The sequence below is a fragment of the Bidens hawaiensis genome, unplaced genomic scaffold (assembly GCF_021521415.1).
Source record: "Bidens hawaiensis isolate Kalapana, Puna unplaced genomic scaffold, B.hawaiensis_p1.1 tig00040055_1, whole genome shotgun sequence".
NCBI classification, from domain to species: domain Eukaryota; kingdom Viridiplantae; phylum Streptophyta; class Magnoliopsida; order Asterales; family Asteraceae; genus Bidens; species Bidens hawaiensis.
The window spans coordinates 75,404-90,227 of NW_027497056.1; the positions used below are offsets into that span (position 1 = coordinate 75,404).

Here is a 14,824-nt window from a genome sequence, read left to right on the forward strand (position 1 = left end):
GGCTGCCTCTTGAAACATACTATCTTTGTTAAAATTGTCTCTTTTTTTAGTAAATATGAATAGTCTGGTTCTTATTTTATTGAGATGCAAATTTTCATAGGCTCATGGGGTAAGCAGATAAGTGCAGGTGTATCATATTTATCATAATTGTTATGCATATAATAAGATAAATAAGATGAATGTTAACATCTACTATTGCTATTAATATGTTAGAACACATTTTACCATTGTCACTTCATTTGTTCTTCACTGTCGTTTCTTTTTCTTCAAAACACTTTAAAAGAGTAAAAATGGAGCTTCATCTTCTTTAATAAAAAACACTATGTGTGTTTTTTTTTTTTTTTTTTTTTTTTTGCATGAAAGAGCTATCATGTTCAAGTCATGTATGGAAAGAACCATTTGAAAGAAGGAATTTTTTAAACTAATTCTTAGAGCAGTATTCGAAAATATAAGGAGACGAAAACAGTTGAGAAAGCATAACCTCTTTATCTTATTAGATGAAGAAACTGAAACTGAGACTGAAGAAACTGCTTGAGTTCGGTGATCCCGACCTCGTCATCACCTGTGATTATAATGTCATCCACATAAACAACTACGATAATCCTCTTTCCTTTCTGGTGTCTAAAGAAGACAGAGTGATCGTAGGCACTCCGAGTCATCCCAAACTGTCCCATAACACTAGAGAATCGACCAAACCATGCCCTGGGAGACTGTTTAAGACCATATAGAGAATGACGTAGTCTGCAAACTTTCGAGGCCTCCTCCTCAACAACGAACCCTGGTGGCTGCTCCATATATACCTCCTCCTCAAGAACACCATTAAGAAAGGCGTTCTTGACATCAAGCTGGTGGAGCGGCCAATGATTAATGGCAGCAAGAGCAATACAAATACGGACAGATGGCATTTTAGCAACTGGAGAGAAGGTTTCATCATAATCAATGCCATATGCCTGAGAATACCCTTTTGCGACCAACCGAGCCTTCAAGCGGTGTAAGGAGCCGTCCGGGTGTAGTTTAACCGTAAACACCCAACGACAACCAACAATACGCTTCCTTTAGAAAGTGTTTCAAGATCCCATGTATGATTGGACTTTAGAGCCCCAATTTCGTCTTCCATAGCCTTTCGCCATCCTGGGTGAGCGAGAGCGCTCGTCACATTTTTGGGAATCGGGTAGGAATCAAGAGTAGTGGTGTACGCATGAGATTCAGGAGATAGGTGGGTATAGGCAACATAGTCCTGAATTGGGTAACGAGTGCATTTTCGGGGTTCTTTGCGAAAAGAAATAGGTATATCGGGTAGTGGTGCACCGGGAGGATCATAAACGGGTGTCTCAGGGGTAGCTTCTGGTAAAGGTGTCGGATCGAGTAAGGATGTATCAGTGAGAGGTGTAGATTGTTCGGATGCAGACGGAGGATCTGAGGGTATTTCGGGGTTGTGGCCTGAATGTGAATCAAGTGTCTCTGATATTTGACCCTTACCTCGCCTAGCATATGTGAAAAGCAGTGGCGGAGGTTCTGTCGGTGGGTCAGAATCAGCAGAGATTGGATCGGTAGAAGGAATCGACACAGGAATGGTGGGGAGGAAGGGAGATGTGGGTATATCGAGGTCGGAAAACGGGTCAGAAACAGGAGTGGAACACTCGGGAAAGTAAGGAGACTCGTGAAAAGTGATATCGGCACTAGTTAAGTATCGGTGAAGTGATGGGCTATAGCATCGATACCCTTTTTGAACCCGTAAGTAACCAAGAAAGACACAACGAATGGCTCGGGGATCAAGTTTGATGGTTTTCGGACGATGGTCATGAACATAGGCGACGCTACCAAATACTTTAAGTGCGAGAGGAAATGGATCATCGTTGAGAAATAGTACAAAAAACGGTGTTTTACCATGAAGAACGGTTGAGGGCATGCGGTTAATCAGATATGTGGCAGTGAGAACGGCATCTCCCCAAAAACGATGAGGAACACGTGATTGGATCATGATTGTGCGAGCAACATCCAATATGTGACGATTTTTGCGTTCGGACACACCATTTTGTTGAGATGTATAAGCACACGATGATTCATGAATAATGTCGTTGGTTTTTAAGTATGAAGAAAAGTCGGTGGAAAAATATTCTTTAGCATTATCAGATCGTAAAGTTTTAATGGTGGTGTTAAATTGGTTTTGAACATAAGCATTAAATTCTCGAAATATGGAAAATACCTCTCTACGAGATTTCAACAAATAAACCCAAGTAGTGCGAGAATAGTCATCAATAAAGGTAATAAAATATTCAAAACCCAACGTAGATTTGATAGGGCAAGGACCCAATACATCAGAATGCAACAGTTCAAAACAAGAACTGACTCGATTGGGCACCCTAGGGGGATAGGGACGCCTGGTATGTTTACCAAGTTGACACGACTCACAATGAAAATTAAAAGACGAAAGTGGTAAATCTGGTCGCATTTGCCTCAGAACCGCTGTAGAGGGATGACCTAACCGACAGTGAGCCTCCCTGACAGTGGAATCACATAAGTTTGCTACAGGATGCGAAAACGGGGATATACGATAGAGACCTCCTGATTCAAAACCAGTACCAATTACCCGGTTTGTTCCTAGTTCATGAAAAACGCAGTGAGTTGGGTAAAAGGTCACAGAACAGTTGTTTTGTTTGGTAATCTGACTCACTGAACAAAGACTGGTAGGAAATTTAGGAACAAATAGGATAGAAGACAATTTTAGGTTTTCCAAGTTACTGATGGATCCTATGCCGAGAACGGGACATGAAGATCCATCGGCAAGACGTACCGGTGCATAGGAAACATTTTGTAGACTAGAAAAAATACCCCGATTCCCAGTCATGTGATGTGTGGCTCCAGAATCAATCACCCATGATAAGTCAAGGCTAGAAGGTTTACCTGAATGTGCCGAGCTGGTTTGAGGATGAGGCAACTGGGAGGTAAGAAACTGTTGAATAAGATCATGCTCCTCTTTAGTAAATGCATACATGTATTTATTTTCGCCCATAGTGATACACGAAACTGAAAATTGACTGTGAACAGTAACAAGTGCGGGTGGAGGGCGGGAACAGATTCCGGCGTAAACAGTTACTCGTCGTGAACAGTAAATCCCGGCAGCGAACAGAAATTCCGGCAAACGAACAGTAACTTCCGGCAGTGAACAGTGACTTCCGCGTGAACAGTAATTTCCGTCTGAACAGTAACTTCCGGCGGGAACAGTGATTTCCGGTCGAAAAAAAAAGGATTTCGTGACAGGACAGAACAACAAGGCAGGAGCTTGTTTCAGATTTGAAGGCTGCTGGTGACGGCTGGTCAGACTCGGGTTCGGGTCAGATCGCGGCTAGGATTTGGATCGAGAGCCGTAGCTCTGATACCATGTAAAGAAGAAGATGGTTGTAGTGAAAGTAATGTTTATTACTTGAATGTGTAAATAATACAAAGACAACTACATCTATTTATACACAAACAAACCCTAGCTTTCAACCCATAAAAGGCCCATGGGCTTTAACCAACTACATGGGCTAAAACCCTAATTATAACTAAATACAACTAACAGTTTAAAACCCAACATTTGCAAACTTGTCCGTTTTAACCAAATGGGTAGCACAAAGAAGTTGGATCACTATTTAGATCATTGTCAACAAAACTTGACTTGTGTTATGTTTTGGATCTTCTATAGAATAAACAAAATCTAGTTATAAGTACCTTGGTTAATTGGGTAGAACAGGTTGAAAAACACACTAAGGTGTCTTCCAAAAAAATTAGATTGTTATTAAAAAATCGTAGATCTAGGTCATGAGACATGAAACTAAATTTTTATAAAGTACAACAGTTTTGAGGCGGATTTTACCCAACTTTATTTAATCATATGTTTTTATCGAATTTTTGTGACTTGCTAATCATTTACAAAAAAAATGGCTTATTTTTCCACATCTGTTAGTTTTATTTGTAAACGTGACCCTTTAGATTTAATTAGTGATTCATGTGTTGGAATTTTGCAGATTGGAGTGTGTGAATATAGGAGACAGGGAGATAGTTTCAGTGAACAAACTAACAATATATAAGTTATGCAGCTTGTGGTAAAATCAATCCAGAACAAGTTTGAATTTTTGTTTTTTATTTTATTTATAAATAGTGGCTGCAAAATGTTAAATCTTTTCCAGATTTTGTTATTCTCATTGCATATCATTCATTCTTATATGATTAAAAAGCTTTTCCTAATTAAAGTTTACCATAACTATACAATGAATGTAGTCAATGTTACATAGAATAAATTAGATGATTTGTTATCAGTAGTAACCCCACCACACTATACAAACACCGGTGATCATATGGCTTGTACGCCTTTTATACAGCCTATATAACATCATAATAAATAAAAGTCAGTTCTAAATAGATTAGATATTTTTTTTTTAAAAAAAAATTATGTTCTTTTCTAATTAGTTTGTGTTTTTCAAAAAGCAGAACTCATAAAGTAGTGGTTGTAAAGCATATTGAGGCATGACACGAGATCTACAATTCTTACACGATTCAGAAAGATATCCAAGTTATGTACGAAATATACAATTCTTATGGATTTGTGGTTGTAAAGCATATCAAGATACGAGAGGAGGGAGAGATGGCGATGACTCATATGTATGTAGTGGTGGCGGCTAAAATACTGATGATAGATTGGATCAGCGATGGTGACTAACTAAGGCTGAGGCGGAGATGGGTTGTTAAAGGCAGCGGAGAAAAATATCTAAACTACTACAAAACATTTATTAAAAGTTATAGGTAACATCCATGATAAAAATTTTCACGTTTTAGGGCTGGACCGCAACTCTAATTCATTGATATGGACACAACCTAAATGACTAAATCTAACACGCAAGGCTTTTGAGAAATAATCCTAACGGGAAAACTGTGTGATGCATTTTCATGATATCACCCAAAATTCATAAGCAAGGCACTCTTTTTTTATTTACTTTTTCTTAGTTTAATGAATCAGATATGGGTTGTAATATCTAACCAATTTATAAATGAGTCGTGTTCGGGTTAACATGTTTAAACCCTTTAACATGTCAACCTGCCGACATGCTTAGTTAAACAGCCAACCAGTTGAGTGAGCTGACCCATTTTACATATTTATTACAGCCCACCAACTTGTTTACTATGTCTATGTTTATAAGTTATAACTCATTCACAACCACCAGCAGCCCACCCAGTTAACTAGATTAGGTAAATTGGTTAAATGAGTTGTATTTGGTTATATGATTTACGTGTCTGGTTATCGTTGATGGCTTCAACACGAATAAGTATATGGATTATACTCGAGTTCAGTTATCCAAAGCGCCAACTTAACATGGTTGACTACCCCTAGATCAATATAGTTATATAGATAGAATAATCATTAATCGAATAACTATAAATTAATTTAAAAACACTTCTGAGTTATCTTTTAAATTGATGGAAATAATGTCGTAGGGTCCTAGTTTTCATACACCCTAAGGGATAAGGACAAAAACAATTACAAAGTAAACTGCCTTTTACTTCTATACAAGTTGCTAGCAAAAAAAAAGCGTGTATACTATACATTTACTAGACATGGTGTATGAAAACAAATCGCCTGTGTCATACTCATGTAGGGGACTAGGGTACTTTCACTAACCATAAAGATGCAGAGTCCAAATCAAATTCATTGTGTTCAATTATTAAAGCAAAAGTTGAACACCCATCAATTATTTCATGGGTCAAATATATACTTCTGCACTACAAACCAGACCTATAACATTCAATTACACAAACTCCCAATTTTGACTTTTAAAAGTCAAGACCCAGCCAAACAATCTTATCTTATGCAAACCTAGTTAACTCAACAGACACTAAACTCGGCTAATTTTTCCGTCCTATGTTTCGTACCTATATTCATTTACAGGTTTAAAACACACATAATACCGTTTCGTTCTCTGTTTAAAACAAGGTTGGTCCAAAACAACACCGTGAGCCATCGTTTATTTAAAATCAATAAAAATGTGATTCTGGCCTGAACTGGACCCGGGTATTAAATGGGCCAGACTATACTAACAACTTCCGGCCCGATCATGTCCAGTTTCGGTTGGTTTACCGGCTAGGACAAACTTTTGCACAACAAAAAATTGTTAATCTTACAACTTAATACAGCACCATTACACAATATAATATATTACAAACAGGCTAAAGCAGTTCAAATAGATACACTATTTGGAACCCCTCGGCAAGTGACACCGGGTTGTGAACTGGGTGCAAGAAGTTCATATGGCAACACGCCCGCACCACACCGGTTCTTTAAACCCGTGTTTCGGTTCCTTCTCTCAATCTCCTTCTCTATCCTCTGAATCTCAGTTGAAATGCTTCCACCATTTCTGCATCCCCGGTCCAGGTGTCGGTTTGTTGTCTCTCGCCAATATACTCCTCATCAGGTGAATGAGAAGACAATGTGTCCACCACTGCCATATATTTCGTTGACTGCAACATGCTTGGTAACGCAGACAGAAAATACTTTTGCGGATCTTGAATAAAACTCGTGTATTCAGGATCGTTTTCGTCTGGAATCAGTCGCCGCATTAGCGGTGGACGGTTAGGTACGTAGCCACCGTACGGGTATTGACCGAAGTTAAGTGCTGCGTGTTGGGCTGAAGCTAGCCAGATAACGGTTGTCAAGATGGCGGACAGGTCGTCAGGGGTAGCCATCGTGGGCCACCACGTCTCGTGGCGAACATCCTCATGGCCCACATTGATTGACTCTGTGTACCAAGCTTGGAGCTCTCTGTTATTGCATACGTGTGATGAGTCTGGATAGTATCTGGTCACATAAGTTTTAACCCATTTCTGTATGGCTTCCCAAATCAAAAGCCCGTCAGCAGCATACGGGTAGTCATCGATCAAAAGCTTCAGCCCATGTTTCTGGCTCGGGTCTGGAACCGCCATACCCCTATGAGGACAAATACAATCAACATTTTGGTTCTAAGCAGTTTTGTTTAAAAAAAATATTATTAAAATTTTATGATTATATATATATACCTTCTTATGAGGTCAGCTGGGAGACCTTCTAAATCAAAGCGCCAACTTTTATAAGCAGCAGCACTTATTTCCATAGCATAACGCCCAGGTGTAAAACATTGTTGAAGAAACGTGGATCTACTCACTGGTAGCAGATCTACTTTCCTCGGGTGTGATTATACTATTTCACCGATGGTTCTTCTGGATCAGTGTTCTTCCACCTACAAAATGAACAGCGCCGTTACTTACCCCTCAGAAAGGGACAGAGGGGTCCTCTTTGGGGTAACCCTCCGGCGTGAGAATCAGTATATTTGTGGAGAAGATAATAATGTGTGTAGGAGAATCTCCAGAGTATTGCTGAATAGCTGAATACCCTTTTGATTGTGAGACTGTCTGTTTGTATGTAACTGACTGTGAAGAAACACTAACCAGACCCCGGGCAGATTACTGGTAACCTGGGGGTTGGAGAGCTGTTTCCCACGAGGGGTTAGACCCTTGGAAGATGGTTCTTCTGATAACCTGCAAAACAGACACCGTGAGCTCGTCACTGAGAAGGGGGGGGTTCCTCCTTGTGACCACCCTCCGGCGTGAGAATCAGACTAGATTGCTCTTTAAATATAAAAGTATATTAAGAGATTGCTAGAGCAGATATCAGGTATACATTATAAGATAAGATGTTCTTAGATGATCATACCATTGGGGTATTTATGGCCGAAGGTAGGTTTCCAAGGGGTTTAGCCGGCCCAACACGCTACCAACTGTAACCTATGCACGTGCCTTGCCTGTGAGTGGTGGATAGGTAGCGGCTGACACAGAGCAGGCGTGTCGTGCACTCTTCCTCTTCTGCCAACTACAGGCTAGGCACGTGGTATGGCAGGAGTTGGTGGGTAGGCGGCGGCTATTGGTCACAGTGCTGTGGCGTGCTGTCTGCCATGCTGCTGTCAGTGAGCTGTCGCATTCTCGGTCAGATCTTTTGTCTGTACCTCGTCAGGTATCACACAAAAGATCCTCCATCATACGGACTGGCTCATTTAGGCGGGAGTTTTCCCCCTCCCGCCTTTGCTCATTCCTTCAGGTGACACTGGGGAGAGTTAAGTGCCTTGTGCGTGTAGCCATGCTGCGCGGGTGGCCTTCCCTAATGGCTTGTATCCGAGGCTGCGGGGACAGGCGGAGTCCTTCACCATTGGGAGGCATTTCCTGCGGGACCAGCTTGCGTACTGCGCGTAAGGACGTTACGTCTCTGAGCATGGTTGGTCCTGCGGATCCAGTTGGTCTCTGCGCAGACGTCCCTGTTTAAGGTGAGTCTTGCGGGTCCAACTGGGCTCTGCTGGGACCTACCTCTTCAAGTCCCCCCAGTCCAATGTTCTTCTCATGAGTGTTTAATAAAATGAGGTGAACTTTTGGACTTGAGCAAAGGGTTTTGAAAAGGGTTTTGTAAGGTTTTCCATGGGGATTCTTTCCGCGGAAGTCCTTGTCACTTGCAGAAATGCCCGAGTTTCCTGCTTGGTCTTTGGGTATGATGCGGGTAGGTCTGTAACCTCCTCGCAAGTCAGGAGCATTGAGTCCCAGTTGTATGTATTTTCCATGAGGTTTTGGTAGTTTTGAACATAGTGATCAATTATGTTAAGACCACCAATTCCATCTTGGAGCTTCAAACAACGTAGTTCTCGACGTTCCCGCTATGCGGGGATGTTATTTCCGTTTCCGCAAGCATTGCCCAGAAGATCCTTCTTGGTTTCAATTCCCAGCGGAGCGCTAGGTATGTGAAGGGTTTTGCCTTAACACTGTACCTGTGCTCGTCTTACGGTTACTTTACTTCCAAGGTATTCCTGGCGTCAATTCCCTGCGGGTGCTAGGTATGTGAAGGGTTTTGCCTTTACACTGTACTCGCACCCGTCTTATAGTTACTTGGTTGCCGAGGTACTTGGCTTCAATTCCCTGCGGGTGCTAGGTATGTGAAGGGTTTTGCCTTTACACTGTACCCGCATCCGTCTTACGGTTACTTGTTCACCAAGGTTTTCTTGGCTTCAATTCCCTGCGGGTGCTAGGTATGTGAAGGGTTTTGCCTTTACACTGTACCCGCATCCGTCTTACGGTTACTTGCTTGCCAAGGGGTAAGGGGTATTTTCCCGCTTACTTTTTAATATTTTCGAATTTTGAATTTTGAAATTCGAAGAGTTGGTGAAAAGATAAGTCCAAACCTCTGAAACGTCGTGCGACGGTTTCTTCTGACTGTGTCAGGACGTGCAGGGAGTTATGGTGACGTGACAGAACATGGTCATTCCAGTTGCTTTTTCAGGCGCGTGGGCACGGGATTTCGGGCGCGTAGCCGCGAAATCTCTGGCATACGTCCTTGTGACAGATGTTGCCAGCTTGCTTTTGCCACGCGTCCTAGTTTCATTGCACCTTTGATTTCTCTCTCTTCCGTATTAAATTCATCGCATTAATTGCGATTACTATATAAAGGGGGAGAGGGTTATTTGCAATTCACACTTTTCACTTTCATCTCTTCTTCTCAAGTAATTTCCGGCGAATTTTTCTGTTCAGTAAAGCATTACCCTGAAATCTCTTTTCATCTTTCTTCCACCATGTCTTCTCATGATGCTGATGACCAGAAGACTGCTGGCGAATGCCAGTGCTCTCTTCCTGTCGATCTGTACCAGTATATCGTCAGGAAGTTCATGCTCGAGTCTCTCGAGCCTGAGTTTCCTGAACCCCACCATACTGTGTACGATGCCCCTAGTGGCAAGATCGGGGTTTATGCTGCATTCTTTGTCTACGGAAACCTTAGGTTTCCGTTGACAAAGTTTGTGTACCGTGTCCTGGAGAGGCACGGTGTGCACCTTACAGAGGTGCACCCCATGGCCATTGCCAAGGTCCGGCACTTTGAGTGGGTGTGCCGGATACTGGGCCTTGAGCCCCTCGTTGACCGTCTGATGACCTTCTACACTTGGAGGTGCATCCAGGGGTGGTACACTCTTACAACCCGTATCAAGGGTTTAAAGATTTGTACCACCGAGCGGAGTCTTCGCTCATGGAGAAGAGAGTTCTTCTTCATATCCACTCGCGCCATCCCCATCGCCATGAAGTTCAAGAATGGCCAGGCGCTTCCGAACCTTCCCGCCCTCAGCTACGAGGAGGCGGAATGGTTCTCGAAGATATCTCGGGTCCAGTCCCCGGTTTTCCGTTTTCCGGAGTCAGCGATGGTGATGCTGGGGATGAGCCGGGTGTGGAAGGCGGCGAATGCGGATAAGGTTCCGATCGTCCTTGAATATGGTTCGAACTCTATCCCTTATGGTACGTCTTGTTTCCTTTTGCTGACTTCGATTTTTTCTAACTTTCTTGTTGATTTCAGAGGGGAACGATCTTCAGTCGCTCCTGAACCCGCGGGAGGAAGATGGTCCCGCGCGGATGGGTACTCGTGCTCTGGACGAGAACGAGTTGCCCATCTTAGAGCAGACCGCGGGTCGGTTCGTGGAGGTTTACCCGCCAGGCCAAGAGATCCTGAGCCACCGACGGCCAGGTAAGCCTATCTTCTACCCTGAACCTCTCAATGCTGTGCCTGCTGCTGGAGTTGACATTTCTTCTTCTGAGGAATCCGCAGAAGGTCCTCCACTGGTGCGGAAGAAAAAGGCTGCCGTCGGGAAAGGCAAAGAGAAGGTGGCCTCTACGGCCGACCCGGTAGTCCTATCTGACTCGGAGTCAGATAGTGCAGAGGTGGCGGGGAAGCCCGGTGGTGAGGAGACCACCGCTCCGGAGGCTGTAGCTGTTACCTCCGGGGAGGCAGCGACGACGACGGTTACCGGTGTCAAGAGGCCGGCTCCATCGGGTTCGCCCCCGCTCGTCCGTACGTTCAAGCTCAAGAAACCCCGTAAGTACCCCCATAATTCTTGTCTAGATTTGTTGTTTCAAATAAATTTTTCTAACACTTTTGCTTGTGCAGGTGTGGATGTTGACGCATTCCAGGGTGGAGTTGGAGCAAGTATTCCCCCGCCGATGAGGGAAGGCTCGGTCAGCCTTCCCGAGGCGTCGACCCAGGCGTCTGCGCCTGCTTCCGTTGGTTCCAGCCTTCCTGAGGCTGTTCCAGCTAAGGTGTCTCTGCCGGCCGTGAGTGCAATTTTTACAGCATCTTTCACGGAGCCGGCGGTTACTGTTGCGGAGGCAACGCCAACAATGGCTACCACAGCGGCTGCCACCATACCTGCGCCACCGGCACCGACGGCCGGACCATCAGGTACGCGCCGGGCTTCCCGCCGATCTATGCCACCTTCCCGTCTGCCTGACCTGTTGGATGGATTTCCTTTAGGTTCAGGTGATGGGTTTGGCGGCTATCGGCCTGTTATTGACCCTACAGGTACGTAGGGTTCTTTTTCCTTTGTATATTTTTATCATCTTTTCCTAACTGCCTTTGTTTCTTTTGCAGTGTCGGATTCCAATGAAGTGTATGTTCCAAGATGGAACATACGCCGAGGAACAACCCTTCGCACCCCTGTGGAGTGCGTGGACTGGGCTCGCCACGCTGCTCCTCATGGTGCGTTGGGGGAAGCCATGGCTAGCTACCAAGAGGGTAGGCTAACCAATGAGCTTCGGGTTCTCCAGGCCCGGACGCAGCCCCGCGTCGAGCTGCTTTGTCGTGAAAACGACAAGTTAAAAGCAGCGCGCGCCAAAGATGTATCTGAAGCGCGGGCTCTTCGGGAGGAGAACCGGCAGTTGGCCGCTGCCGCAGCCGAGAAGGAGAAGGCATTCAAGGCCCTCGAGGTTGAAGTCCAGGCGCGACTCGAGGCCCGCTCCAAGGCTGCCCAAGCTGTGAATGAACAGCTTCGGCTGGCCAAGGAGACTGCGCGAAACTCAACTGAGAGGGCTGCCAAGGCTGAAGCTGTTGCTGAGCCACTTCGCGAAGAGAATGAGCAGCTTAAATGCAAATTAAAGGCTCTTCAGCATGCTCATGACGCCTTGGCAATGGAAGATGCCAAGAAGCTGCAAGAGATTCTTGACCAGAGGGGGGTGCTTGACCAAACCGAGCGGAAGCTTAAGGGCGTCGAAGAGGCTGCCGCAAAGGAAGTATTACTTGCCAATCTGAACCAAAGCGAAGCCGAACGCGCCCGTGACGAAGTGCAAGCTACCCTCCAATGGCTACTTCGAGAAGCGTTGCCTCAGGTATCCTCTTTTTTTTTTTTCTTCTTCTACTTGTAATTAGAAAATGTTCTAACTTGTAATTTTCTTTTGTAGGTTGTGCGTCGGGTCCTTTCAGAGACCTCTTACGACGATGCAATGAGCGCAGCCCTCAACGCTTCTCATGAGGATGGGGAGAAGACTGGCTTCCTGCTTGGTCTAGGGTTTGCTGAGAGAGGCTTTCCGCCCTCCAACTTCCCTTTATTCAATGTTAACACTGCAGCTGCTTATGACCAAGCAGTGAACCAGTACGCTGCCTTCCCGCATCCGGTGGTGGAGAAGGTGAATGAAGCTGCTGCTGCTGATGATGGGCTAAACATCCTTAAGACTTTCCTTGGACAGCCGCGCTCTGACGGTGCTGGTCCAAGCGGAGGTGGTCCTGAAGCCTGATCCTGAAGATCCCTTCCCACTGCTAGGATAGACTTAGCTTTGTATAGATTTCTTTTAGGCGGGTAGTTACCCGGCCACTGTTGTAATATATCATTGAAATATACGATTGTTATTCCTTTCATTGGATTCTTTGCTTTATAAACTTATGACTTGCATACTTAGTTTAAAATAGCAATTTTCCAAGTGTTTAGAATAAGAACCTTTGAACGTGGTTGATAGTGGATTAAAGTTTCGCTTCCTCCTTCGTGATTGTGCGGGTAGGATGGCTAAACTTGGTAGGATGGCTAAACTTTAACTTTTATCTAACCTGCGTGTAGGTTTTTCTTACTTTTTGAGGATAAGTTAACCTTTGAACGTGGTTAATAATAGGTGTGAAGTTTTGCTTCCTCTTTCGTGATTGCGCGGGTAGAACCGTCACTTGCACTTAGTAGGATGGCAAAACTTTACCCATACCTGACCTGCGTGTAGGTTTTTCTTACCTCTTTAAGAATTTTGTTTTGAACCGTTCGACGCGCGGTTGTCGATAGGTTAGTGTTCATCTTCCTTTCATGATTCGTGCGGATAGACCGGCACTTTCATTTAATGGAATAATTGAACTCTTCTCCTTCAACTGACCTGCGTGAAGGTTTGCCATGTTATTGGGTTCGTGCGGGTAAGACCGCCTTCCCACGCAACGACTTCACGTAATGTGAATGCCGTCACCAGTGTTGGATAGTTTTAACCGTTCGACGCGCGGTTGTTGATAGGTTAATGTTCATTTTCCTTTCATGATTCATGCGGATAGACCGGCACTTTCATTTAATGGAATAATTGAACTCCTTCTTCAACTGACCTGCGTGAAGGTTTGCCTGTTGAGGATAAGTTAACCTTTGAACGTGGCTTGATAATAGGTGTGAAGTTTTGCTTCCTCTTTCGTGATTGTGCGGGTAGACCCGTCACTTGCACTTAGTAGGATGGCATAACTTTACCCATATCTGACCTGCGTATAGGTTTATCTTTTCCTCTTAAGAATTTTGAACCGTCCCACGCGCGGTTGTTGATAGGTTGGTGCAGTTCCCTCGAATGATTCATGCGGATAGACCAGCACTTTCATATGGTAACTTTTTTCCCTTCAACTGACCTGCGTGAAGGTTTATCATGCTTTTTGGGTTCGTGCGGGTAGGACCGCCTTCCCATGCAATGACGTTTTTTGTAATTATACGGTGAAAACCGGCATATTAGTGTGTACAAAAGTATAAATGTAAATCATCAGCTTCGACGTTTGAAAGAGAATCATTTCCATTAGAAGTGGCTCTTGGCCTTTTCTGTACAAATTGGAATTGATTACATGCAAACTGTGTAATTGAACTCCCTTCCATGTTGGGACAGGAGTGCCATCGAGCCGACACGCACCTGTTTCGGGATCTCGTTCTTTACGCAGCATGTAGTCTCCATATTGAAGCTGATTTTTTATTCATGTTTACCCCAGCCATGGTTCCACACGCACCTGCATGCCTGCTTAGCTTTTATTTCGCCACGAGGTGTGCGAGCGTCCCATCTCTGACGAATGTTTCGACCATGTCTTTTACGTCTATGCATTCTTCAGTGTTGTGGCCTTTTGTTCTGTGATAGTCACAGTACTTGCTCCGATCAGCATCGTGACGATGTCGGATTACTGGAGGCTTTGGCCATGGGAGCTCTTCAGTAGCAAATATGTCAGTGACGCTTTTGGTAAGTGGCGTCCATCTGGAGTTCCGGTGCAGCTTTACATTATCCCTTTCACCCAATCGGTGCTGTAAGCCGGATGAGGTGTCAAAGTTTACCCTTGACTGCCAAATGCCTTGCTTCCGTTTTTTGTTCAATCGGGCGGTGAGGACGTTGTCCTCTCTCGTCCTCTGGGTGTAAAGGTTTGTGCTCTGCGGAAGGTCTCTACCCAGTTGCTTCTCCGTTTCCGCATAGCGTTTGGCTGCTGTCATGATGCCATCCCATGTGGATGGCATTCCATCTTTACCCGTTAGGGTGCGGATAAGCTCTGGGTCCTGCGCGCCCTGGATGAAGGCTGCGCGAACAAGATCCTCGCTGATATTGCCCAAACTTAACTTCTTTGAGTTGAAGCGAGTGATGAAGTTTGGCAGAGATTCATCTTCTTCCCGTATGCATTTGAGGATTGTCCATTGCTCCTCGGTATACTTTCGCTGCTGGCTGAAGTGTTGGCTAAACTTCTGCTGGAAGTCTGCCCAGTCGTAAATGTGGTTAA

The 14,824-nt window shown here is 44.6% G+C and overlaps 1 protein-coding gene across 1 annotated transcript; it reads right to left on the reverse strand.

Annotated features, from left to right (window-relative positions):
• Positions 1-5,819: 5,819 nt before the first annotated feature.
• Positions 5,820-7,144, reverse strand: LOC143591778 (lipoxygenase 1, chloroplastic-like). The gene is made up of 2 exons (XM_077071879.1): positions 7,048-7,144; positions 5,820-6,958 (listed from the first exon to the last, which is right to left on the reverse strand). The coding sequence occupies exons 1-2, from the start codon at positions 7,119-7,121 to the stop codon at positions 6,352-6,354; spliced, it is 681 nt and encodes a 226-aa protein (XP_076927994.1). The 5' UTR covers positions 7,122-7,144; the 3' UTR covers positions 5,820-6,351.
• Positions 7,145-14,824: the final 7,680 nt, after the last annotated feature.

Excerpts from the sequence above, each read along its gene's own strand:
- LOC143591778 (XM_077071879.1), bottom strand. The coding sequence starts at position 7,121 with ATGGAAATAAGTGCTGCTGCTTATAAAAGTTGGCGCTTTGATTTAGAA. Across the intron at positions 6,959-7,047 it reads CCAGCTGACCTCATAAGAAG|GGGTATGGCGGTTCCAGACC; the intron begins GTATATATATAT and ends TTGTCCTCATAG.